The 12,386-nt window shown below is 33.7% G+C and overlaps 1 protein-coding gene across 1 annotated transcript in view; it reads right to left on the minus strand.

The window, feature by feature from the left end:
- ITGA1 (integrin subunit alpha 1) overlaps positions 1–12,386 on the minus strand; it is a 161,290-nt gene that overhangs the window by 21,591 nt on the left and 127,313 nt on the right. Inside the window, exons 18-22 of the mRNA XM_072756940.1 lie at positions 12,093–12,203; positions 10,110–10,319; positions 8,050–8,130; positions 3,036–3,112; positions 856–945 (exon numbers count right to left, since the gene is read on the minus strand). Of these exons, the coding sequence (XP_072613041.1) occupies positions 856–945; positions 3,036–3,112; positions 8,050–8,130; positions 10,110–10,319; positions 12,093–12,203 (569 nt within the window). The remainder of the gene's footprint in view (positions 1–855; positions 946–3,035; positions 3,113–8,049; positions 8,131–10,109; positions 10,320–12,092; positions 12,204–12,386) is intronic.

The raw sequence follows: 12,386 nt of genomic DNA on the forward strand, positions 1-12,386 counted from the left end.
ATATAGATGTTTGCCAAAATTTGATTTTAATAAAATGAAAAGTTCTTGGAAAAAGCCATTGTACCAAGAGAAGTGGATAATGGCAAGATAGAGATAGAAAACAGTGAATAGAATTTGGAGGCTAAGTAATATACACAGAATCTGTATAGATATCTGTACAGATATACTCTATATCTGTATATACCCTATAATCCTCTCATTTTTTGTTGTTTGTTAGTTATCAGAAAAAACAAAGTGCCATAGGAAATAAATTAATAAAACAATAAGATTTTTAGAATAAACTTGCCTCTGATTCTTATGCTTTTTGTATACATTGCACATTTTTTTTTTTTTTTTAGCAAAAGCTTGGAGTCTTGCTTAAGCAAGGAAATTTATAGTGGATAACATTGCCAATATGATTTGTGTTTGGATAGATCATAAGTTCTTAGGGGAAAGGACAGTTTATGAATAATGCAAGAAATAAACAACCCTCATCAATGAGAAATAATGGCTGAGAAATATGCTGGTGACCTCTAAGAACACTGCCATTTGTAAAGTATTCTTTCTAGGTCTGCAGCTTGCATTTATGAGTTTAGGCTGGACTGCTAATGCAATCCAGGATAATCAGCACCTCACTTTTAAGATTATTTAGCATGCTCAGTCTCAGACTTTAGAGTGCATGAAAATTACTCACAGGGCTTATTTAACTTGCAGGCCAATTTCTGGGCCTCAGAGTTCCTGATTCAGTAGATTGGAGTGGGGCCAAGAATTTGCCTAAGTTCCTAGGTGCTTCTGGCGCCCTTGGCCAGTGACAACACTTTGAGAACCACTGGGTTTGTAAAAAGGCGTCAACATAAAAATGCAGTTTCCTCCTACCTGTAAAACTGAAGTCCAACTTCATATTTTACTGGGATAGAAATGTTTACTTCATTATCAGAAAGGGCTTCAGGAGGTTCTTCACTGTCACTAGAAAATACACAGCATGTTCAGACAAATCATGAAACCATTGATTATTTAGAAACATTTCTGAGCATTTGAAAGAGAAGCTTATCTGAGCAATTAAATGAAAGCATAAAAGAGTAGAATTCTTATTTTTGTGTTTTTTTTTGTTTTTTTGTTTTTGTTTTTAAATCAGGATGAGGAGGGAGGTCAGAGATAGATATTATTAAATTTCCCAAATTGATTCTGAATTGCAGTTAGGGTTGAAAATCACAGTAATTTCGTCCAAGGTTTCTCAAACTTCTATGAGGATTATGGATAAGTAACCTTGGGCCAATTGTTAAATACAGAGATTACTGGCTTTCTATCCTTGAAATACAGATTTAGTAGATTTGAGTTAGCACCCAGGAATTTGTGTTTTTAACACAAATCAGGTAGTGATTCTTATTTATTCCTCATGGATGAGGACCAAAAAGATGTGACTGGGGTTATGTGGCAGAAAGTCAATATTAAGTTTCTGGTCTTCTTGTTTCCATGCTATTGTTTCATGCTAATGTTATTTGTTAACATTTATTTATTCCCTTGATTGAAATTGTCATTTTAATGATATGTAAGTGCATACATGTTTATATATGCATTGGCATATCATACTTCCATATGTTTAAAAAAAAGCACATGTGAAGGATATAACACTTACCAACACTGGCTCTGGGGCCAGCATGCATGGGATTGATCTAGAACATTAACATACTTTGGGAAAGTTATTTAATTTTTCTGTGCCTTGGTTTCTTCATCTATAAAATGGGGGTTTATCATTAGGTGTTAAATAAATGATGATTATAACACATGTAAAGTGCTTTTAACATTATGCCTAGATGTAGGAAATAATGAGTGCTAGCTTTCGTTATTTTTATCACACACCCTCTCCACCAAGTGACCAAGCATTTAGCAATTTGGTCTCACAGAATGGGATATAAGGACCTTTTAATGATTCTGCTGTTCCCAAGTGTACTAAGTGGTTTGGTGTGAGCTAGAGGATAGTGAAAGCAGCACCCTGCTTTTATAGATATTTTTATGACTGAGATTTTGCTATGGATGCACCATCTAATTCTATTTTTCAACCTTTCTATGAATTTCTAACACCTTTAAGGTCCTTGTCAATTATAATCTCCTTGATAAAGTTTTCTTGGGGGCTCATTGCCATGTAGATATAATTTCAACCTCTATTAAGTCTCATACATAGTTTATATTCCTCTAATGAATTTTCCTTGTTGTACCTTATGTTATAATAATTTATACATTAGTCTTAAGCCCCCTACTGTAATGTTTACTCCAGGAAGTTCATGTCCTTATTAATTTTTATATTCCCTATAATGACTAATGTAATATCTCATCTGTAGTAGATGTCAAATAAATATTTATTGAGCTGGATTAAATTGAGCATACGGAATTCATTTACCCATTAATTTATTTTCTCATTTGTCCATTCATCCTACATTTGTTCAGTGATTATTAGATGCAAGGCACCACGTTATTTACTGGGGGATAAGGCAACAAAGATATCTCAAGGAGTTTATTGTCCAGTGGATTATTACACTTAGAAGAAAGTTAAGACACTATTTCAATTTCCTTATTAGTCTTTTGTTATTTTTAGTCTGGGTATTCTATATCTTTCAGAAGCTCTGACTGACTTGGATAAAACGTATTAAACTACAAAAGGGCATCATAAAACTTTAAGTTCATCTGATGATTCAGTTGACTTTGATGGGCAGCCAGTAAAAGTTAAATTAGCAATCCTGTAAAATTTTAAGTAAATGTAAATGCAATTTGGCAGATATAAGTGATGTGTGATTACAACATGCTTTACAGCTCATAGAACCAATGGTTTAATCTTGCTTGGGAGGTGCCTTAATTCTATTAAATAAAAATTTCCTTAGTTTTAGTTATTCATAAGGATGTTTTTGTGGTGTAAAGGGGTTCATTGCCTTTTACTTTTACTGATTCATAAAAGCTGTAAGAAATTCCAGTGAGTCTATAAAGCAAAATATTCTAAATACATGAAATGATATACTTAATCACTTACATACACATACACTCATGCATACATATCAACCGACCTTGTTGCACTTAAATGAATGACCACATTTTCCATGAGATAAGATGTATTAAACTGAAATAATATTTTGAAAGTAACCTATGAAATAAAAATATTTTTAGTTTAGTAACAGATAAAGAAGTAGAATGTTTACTTTGATCAAAATGCTTAATTATTTTAATGATATTGCCTAGACTGAAATTGCAAAGTTATTTAAGAAATATTGCCTTACAAAATAAAACCTAATCACATCTCAAAAACAGAATAAGATGTAATATACGTGTACTTTTAAATGTGACTATGTAATATTTTTTGCATATTAATATTGAGTTTCAAAACTTTATTCAAATTATATTAATAAGAATAATTTGTATTATATCAACTATTACCATGAAGGTACATCCTATGTATTATATTACCATAGTCTACATATCACAATAATAAACAATGTAATTATGAAATGATCATACTTAAAGCCTCTTTTATATGTAAACTTCAAGTATCAGTAACCATCTATACATGTTCATTATAAAATATGGGAAAACCTACTTAGTTCCATTAATTTGATAGTATAAGAAAGTTTTTGGCCTTTCAGGAATAAAAACAAAATAAAAAAATAAAAAGCTTATTTATAATAAAGAGTAATAATAATAATAATATTAATAATAATGCAGTAAGTTTTGTTTACAAATTGCAAAGTTAAAATAATACCTAAGAAAACCTGGAAAATGTTTTTGTTATACTAACACTCTGATACACGTAACTTATTTTTAAAAACTATGCCTGAGCAGATAAACTATATAATCCAGAAATCTTCATAAACACCAATAGGTAGGCCAGAAACTGGACTACTTATTTGAAGAAATAGGTCCTCAGCATAGTCCTAGCCCAAGACTCATGATAATCTTTGGAAAGTTGTATTTCCTATTCTGGGAACTAAACCTAGTTTGTGCTAACTAGGGTGTTTTAGAATTTGGCCAGCTACATAGATGGCTCAAAATGCACAATTAATAGAAACTACCTAACATTTTACCTTTGGAATTATGTGCCAGACAAGACAGAATTTGATATTTAAAGTTCTTTTAATGAATTTAGGCCCATTCACAGAAGGGATGACTAGAATTCAGGTGTCATGACATTTGCAAGGTTATACCATATTATATGTGGAATTTTCTTTTGTATTTTCTTTTCCCACATATATTTTTGAGTTACATTAAAAAAAACACATTTTTTCTTAAGAATCTGCTGATCTGTAGCGTCTTTCTTGGTTTGAAATAGTAATCATAATTCTAATAGGATATTTACTGGGTGGGTTTGAACTACAATAGTTTACAAAGGTCAAGTTGCCAGTCTCAGTAGGCGCCTTGTTTCCTGTCTGGCCTGGATATATAAGTCTTGGCTTTTCTGGTGAGCTTTCAGACCTTGGGAAGATACTAGCAGAGAGTATCTAGCAGAGAGTGGGACTGAAGAAGGTGCCTATTCCATACTGACCTGATCCTGAAATGCTATGAATCTAGATCTTGAAGTCAAAATATATTCTAAGTGTAAAGCACATGCAAAAATCCCTAGTAAATTATCTTCCCATCTCTCTATTGATGGTGTGAGATGCTTTGATTTAAGCCTTTACCCTAAGCAGCAAGGAATTGCAAAAGAAAGAAAAAAAGTGTTAAAAATAATTAAGATTGGACTTAATATCTCTACATGGCTGAAATGTAACACGGACTGTATCATTATTCTTTATGAAGTGAAGATAATTCCATGGTTAATTAAAGTAGTCAGAGGAAGGTGTAGACTTGAGTTGACATTCACTATTTCCATGTCAAAATAGAGGAATTATGGGGTTTTTTTTTCAAATATTATGTGTTTTATAGATAATTAAGGAAGAAATGCAATCTTACAATAAATTTCATTTGAGATAATCAAGAAATGGGCTTAATAATGAGGTTCCAAAAGTAGATTGGTATATCTAGTTAGTTTCATAGCTAAAATTGTTTATTCAATCGAGTGATAATTATTGTCATTCATAGTTTCTTCAGTCACTAGTAGTCATGCCACATGTATTAAGGGAAAAGGCCTTCCTGAATTCTCATTTGCAAAATGAGGAGCCAGAAGACTTCATTATAGATATGTGACTCTGCCATTTCCAGATATCCAACCCAGTGTTTATCAACTTTTTAGGATGTGGGATTAAGATGACAAAGATCTATTTTGAAATCTTATATCACAAAATATCATAATGTAAAGAAGTTGAAATAAATATTTGGGATAGTATTTCTATCTTTTTAAAAAGACTAAATCAAGTAAGTAAATAAAGTATCTTCTTATCTCACTTTGATTGACTAAATATTTCTCTCATTAACTCAATATGAATAGAGGAGCAAATATTCATACTGAAAAGCAACCTTCAATGAAAATATAGGCAAATATGTTGTTTATCATTAAATGAGATAGCTATTCTTTGTTTTTCATGGAGACAAATACTGTTTTTAAGAATACATGAAAGCACTCCCTCACTTCTGTTCAGCTACTACTGTAGGTTCTAGCGAGGGCATTTGGGCAAGAAAAAGAAATAAAAGGCATTGCCTTGGGAAGGATGCATCTATTTGCAGATGACATGATCTTATATATAGAATATCCTAAGGAATCCTCTAAAGAACTATTAGAATTAATAAATAATTTCAGCAAGATTTCAGGAAAAAGATCAATATTAAAACATCATTTGTATTTCTATACACTAGCAATAAACAATCTGAAGATAAATTTAAGAGTTTCATCTAAATAGCATTAAAAGGGGCTCCTGAGTGGCACAGTCAGTTAAGCATCAGACTCTTGATTTCAGCTCAGGTCATGATCTCAGGGTTATGGGATTGAGTCCCAAGTTTGGCTCTGCACTGAATGTGGAACCTGCCCAAGATTCTCTCTCTCTCTCTCTCCCTCTCCATCTGCCCCTTCCCCCATGAGTTTGTGCACATAAGTGTGCTCTCTCTCTTTCAAAAAATTAAATAAAAATAAAAAAGCATTAAAAAATGAATACATAGGAATACACTTAACAAAGAAAGTGTAAAAACTGTATTCTGAAAAACACAAAACATTTTTGAAAATAATTAAAGAAAATCTAAATAAATAAAAAGACACCCCACGGTCACAGATCAAAGACTTAATATCTTTAAGGTGGTAATACTCCCCAGATTGATCTGCAGATTCAACGTGATCCCTATCAAACTCCCAGTGTTTCTTTTTTTGTTTTGTTTTGTTTTTGTAGAAAATGACAAGCTGACCCTAAAATACAAATAAAGATATAGAGGACCCAAGGAGCAAACGATCTTGAAAAAGAGAACACAGTTGAAAGACTTATATTTTCAGATTGCAAAACTTTCAAAAAAGCTACAATAATCAAAAGTGTGTGCTGACATAAAGATAGACATATACATCAATGGATTACAATTAACAGTCAAGAAAAAACCCATATGTTTATGCTCAACTGACTTTCAAAAAAAAGTACCAAGACAATTCAATAGGGGAATGAATAACCTTTTCGACAGATGGTGTAGGGCAGCTGGATATCCACACAGAAAGAACGAAGTTGGACCCTTTCTTCTTACACAATACACAAAAGTTCATCAAAATGGATTATAAACCCAAATGTAATAGCTAAAACTATCCAGCTCTTGGAAGGAAATATAGAAGTGAATCTTGTGACCTTGGGTTGGTAAAGCATGAATGAAAAAGAATAAATAGATTAAATGAACTTCATCAAAGTAAGCACTTTTGTGTTTCAAAGGACATCATCAAGAAAGTGAAAAGATGGAATGGGAATATTTGCAAATCATATATAATAAGTGACTTGAAAGCAGAATATATGAAGGGCTCTCACAATTCAATAATAAAAAAAGACATCCCAATTAAAAAATAGGTAAAGGATCTGAAAAGAAGATATACACATGGTCAGTAGGCACATGAAAAGATTATGCAAATCATTAGCCATTAAGGAAATGCAAATCAATATCACAATGAGATATTATTTCACACCCACAAGGATGGCTATAATAAAAAAGACAGTAACAATGTGAAGAAAGACTGGTAAGAATGAAAAATGGTGCAGTCACTTTGGAAGGAAGTTTTACAGCTTCCCAAAATGTTATACGTAGTTATATAACCCAGGAATTCCACCACAAGAGAATGGAAAATATGCCCACACCAAAACCTGTACACAGATATTCATAGTATTATTCATAGTAGCCAAAAAGTGGAAACAACACAAATGCCCGTCACCTGATAGGTGAATAAATAAAATATGATACATCCACAAAATGGAATTTTATTTGGAGATAAAAGGGAACTACTGATACATGGATGACCTTTAAAAAAACATTATGCTAAATGAAAAAAGCTTGTTACAAAAAGACCACAGATTATATGACTCTATTTATATGAAATGTCCAGAATAAGTAGATTCTTAAAGAAAGAAAGTAGATTATTGGTTGCCTGAGGCTGGGGAGGGACTAGAGGGGAAAAAAGACAAGTAACTGGTAATGTGGGCTGAGTTTCTTTTGGGCATGTTAAAATGTTCTAAGATTGATTGTGGTGATGACTGTACAATCCACTATTTGGTGAATATACAAAAACCCACTGAATTGTACAGTTTAAATAAGTGAATCTTATGGTATGTGAATTATATCTCAATAAGGATATTATTTTAGGAGAAGTGAAAAAAGAGTTTCTATACAAAGTTCTAAACCAATCTGCTTGGAAGATTTGTTTTCTCTACAGGCCAGAAAAGCCTACTACAATCAGATAAATTATCAAGTATAGATTTTTAATTTTGTCTCAGCATTTTATTTTTTTTATTTTTTTTTGTCTCAGCATTTTAGTTTGACTCCTGCAATAATCGGCTTTTGATTCCAGTATCTCAAAATTTTGAAATCAACCTTCTTCATCTACATCACCCTAAAATACCATTAGAAGGATTTATACATTTAACTTTGAGCATAGAATTTTTCATACCCAATTGCCACATGGATGTTTTATAATCTTACCTCTTCTCCTCTTCTCAGGAAAGGATATCCAACTTTACATGTGAGATTATGATTGGATTCACAACTGTCTTTTTGGATAGCCTTTGAAGAAAAAGTAAACAGAATTAGAGCAGACACACAGGTGAAATGCTTGAGCTTGGTTTTCCAGAGTTTTTCCAGCCATGTCTTGGACTCTGCCTTGCTAAGATTTGTCTCTCAACTTAGTTGGGGGAGTCATAGCATTCTGGGATTACCTGTCTGACCCTCTATGGAAAATACAAAAACATTCCTTAAGGGAGACTGAAGGACAGAGCACATCACATATCTTGTCTAGTGGAACACTGTACAATGGATGTTCTAACAGCAATGTGCCGTTAATCATAAACTGATTAGGTGGCTGGATGAAATAATCCACACATACTAGACTGCCACATGGAAGCCCATAGTGAGTGGTTGCCATGAGAAGAGTTTAGCCTGGTGGTAAGAGCATGAGTTCTGATGAGGCCACCAGGAGTTAAATTCTGACTCCGTCACTCTTAGCTATCTTCTTGTCAAGACTCCTCACTTCTCTGAGCCTGATTTTCTGCCAAGTGAGGCTAGTCATACTTTATTTCATCAAATTGAAAATGCCACTGAATCTGAGACTCTCCATTATTTTGTGTACCAATAAGAGGGGGAAAATGCTGCCAGTTAAGTAAACATATCAGTTGTAAAATGCAGTTACAGAAAGGTTAAAATGTGACAGAAAGGGTTTAGCTTAGAATCTCTATAGTACAATAACATCTATTTCCTTAATGAGAATTGAGTAAGTGGAATGCTTAGAACAGAGCCTGGAACATCATATGACTCCGGAAAAGACGTCATTATTATTACTGTTTCAATTGTTAATAGAAATAGAGGAGATGCACTGTTGATTTTTATAGTTCTGCCTCTCTACCAAGGCCATGAACTTAGTTGAAGAGGACACTGGCAATACTTTTTTTTTTAAGATTTTATTTATTTATTCATGAGACACACACACACACACACACACAGGCAGAGACATAGGCAGAGGGAGAAGCAGGCTTCATGTGGGGAGCTCGATGTGGGACTCGATCCTGGGACTCTAGGATCACGCCCTGAGCCAAAGGCAGATGCTCAACTGAGCCACCCAGGCATCCCGGCAATGATTTTTAATATAGTTCCCTTTCCAGAGAAAAATTCAGTGATAATATTTTTCCAGCATCACTTTGCACATTTAGATTTATAATGAACATTCTTTACTGGATCTAAAATACGTGGTAGTAATGGAGGACATTTCTTTTAAGCCTCTGTTAGTCATGTCCTTAAGAAATATCCTAATAAATAGAGAGAAATGTCACTGAAAGTATGAATTTACAGAAACTAGAAAACTAGACAATAGAGTTTTAATATTATATTAATAAGGGTATTGTTTTAAATATGAATCATACATATTATTAATTCAGGTACTTATAGATAGAATTGTAAATAAAGCAGATTCATTCAGAGACCAGAATTAAAAGCAACGTTCAAATTTGGAATTACTAATTATTCCTGATACAGCATCTTATGCAACTATATGTTATTGCCAAAATAAAAAAGAATTCTGTTATGACAATGAGACTTTGTAATTTAATACCTCTCTGGCCAATGTAAGGGTTTTACATAGAAAATGAGAAATGATATCTTAATGTTTCTTTATGTAAACATATTTTTTTGTTCCATACATGCAATACTCTCTCTGCACCTCTGTTCCACTGTCTTGACTTTATGTTTTAATTTTTCTTTGATTTTGTCTCAATTTCAGCTGTGTAATGCTTCTATGAAACATATGATTTTGATACATCGGTGATTCTTTCCTCATACTAAATCTAAGAAAAGTCACAAATCCCTAAAGACATTCATCAAAACAGAACCTTTTTAAAAAGTTTGGTACTTTCACCATTAGTGAATACTAATAATTTGTACAAAATGTTCTCTATTGTTCTAAACCCAATAAAAACAATTAGTTGAGTAGCAGGAAAAGGAGACTCAAGAAATGATTACTACTAGAATTAATAAATATAAAACTAAAAATTTACCTCAATTCCTGAAAAAATTAGGTTTGGAGAGTAGTGCACTATGGTTCTGGTGTTATAGGCGCTGTCCTTTTTGTTTTTGACTGTGAGACTAACATTGAACTTATCGTTATGGGACCTGACAATAAGCAGGCCTTTTTCTGTGGTGGATACTTTCAGGGCGAGGTCCGAGATACATTTTTCCTTGTTTCCACAATCTTTGGCAAAGGGAATCTGAAATGGGCATAGGAAAACATTTTTTCAAAATTTAGTTAAACGTGATTGAAAATTACTTATTAACCTGCTTTGTGAAATGACATATTGCCAAACTAAGTTAAGCAACTCATAAAGAGAACAGATTCCACTGCAGAAATCTTAAGGAATTTTAGATTTATTCCTGTAATTTATAGGGAAAATAATAAACTTCTGGATATAAATTCTTCCAGCCTTTTAAAGAATGCACAATTTTCACAGATGTTTTTCACTGGCTTTAGTGTGCCAGAGTAGAACAGTTTCAAAAAAATCAAGCTAAGTACTCTAAGTTCAAAATCTATGAGAGAACACTTTAACGCTCAACTCCAATTATGAGATTTTCTTTTGAAAAGAATCAAATACTTAGCAATGTATTAGAGCTCAGAAGGTAGAAAGTGGTGAAGCCACATAACTAGGAGTTTTCTTTGATTTCTCTTCTCATGAAGTCCTACTCCCTTATCTAAACCTTCATTAAGAGCTGTCTATTCTACTTCTTTTCTAAGAATCTCTCAACTATCTTCTTGCCTCTCCATTTTCACCATCACTTCTAGTCTAGCCATCCTCATTTCCTCCCTGAACTAATGCAATAGCTTTGTAAGTGATCTCCTGCACCCACTCTTGTTCCAATCATTGTTCCTCTAATTATTCTCCACATTGCAGCCAGAGTAATCCTTAGAAAATATAAACCACTATCACTGAACCAATTAAGGCCATCAATAGCATTCCATTGCACAAAGGCTGGAATGATCTGGTTCCTGCCTGTGCCTCTGCCTCATCCCACATCACCTTTCCACCTTCCTCTTCAGTGTCAGCCACATTAGAGAGTTTAATTTAGTCCCTTAATGCCTCATAACCTTTGCACATATTCCCTGTGCATGAAACATTGCTCCCTCCACTCCTGAGAATACTTAAATGTAACAATTTCAGGGGAATGCCCCCTGACTCTCTACCTAGGCAGAAGTTCCCATAAAACAATTAAGTTCTCCTCCAGGGTACACGCTTTAATTCCTACCTAATATCTGTTTCCTAGGTTAGACCATAAACCATGAAGCCTGTATGTTTAAGACACCCAATAAATATACTTGAAAGGAAGAAAGACAGAGTGAAGGATATGTGTATGGGGAAAACTAATTGCCCATCTCTAACAATTCCTCCACTCCATCATTCTACTTGCTCACTCTTTCTCAGGGGTGGGACATTGAACTTTGTGAATTTGGAAGGAGGATCAGTCCCTTCCCACCTCTTCTGCTCTTAGGGCAGCAGTGTGCCCATGGGAAGATCTATATCTCTATTCTGCAAGTTTTATGATGTAGGCCCCCCTGAAAATGACCTGATGAGCACTGCTGATGACATACTTGGTTATCTGTGGTCTAAGTCTTGTTCAGTAGGATACACTCAATATGTCTAAGCTGTGCCCTGGAAACTCAGTGTTCATTAGTAATAAAAGGGAGTTCCAGTAGGCCAACCCATGTCTTTCTTTCAATTGGTCCTAAATTTAGGAGACATAAAAACAGTTGTTATTTATATGTTCCCTCCAACAATAGGAAATTGAAGAGTTCACTCCAATAATAGGAAATAGAAGAGTTGAGAAAACTCTAGAATTTCATTGTTTTTTAAAAAAAATTGATTTAAGGTTGTGTGTGTGTGTGTGTGTGTGTGTGTGTGTGTGTGTTTGTGTGTATGTGTTTCAGGGCTTTATTTTCTCCTAATATGTTCACATACAGGTTATCTGAATTAAAAAAAAATCTGACTTACATATTCATGTACTGAATTTGGTAGAGAATCATCAAGAACAGGCCCATTTTCTGGATCGGTAAGGTTAAAATCCAAAGTTATCCTTACAGAGTCCCGAAAGTCATGCTTGTCCTACAGGTTGAAACATAACATATTTTATCATTGGTATTATATTTCCTGGATGTTCTGACCTTGTTATGGCTTCCATCTGCCTCTGTGGTTCAGGCTTACTGGAACATTCTTGTGCACCTGATCTGACATATGATCATCAGGCTTTTGCTTCACTGGAGAGAGACTGCCTTCTGCCTTGATAAG

The sequence above is a fragment of the Vulpes vulpes genome, chromosome 4, assembly GCF_048418805.1.
Source record: "Vulpes vulpes isolate BD-2025 chromosome 4, VulVul3, whole genome shotgun sequence".
NCBI classification, from domain to species: domain Eukaryota; kingdom Metazoa; phylum Chordata; class Mammalia; order Carnivora; family Canidae; genus Vulpes; species Vulpes vulpes.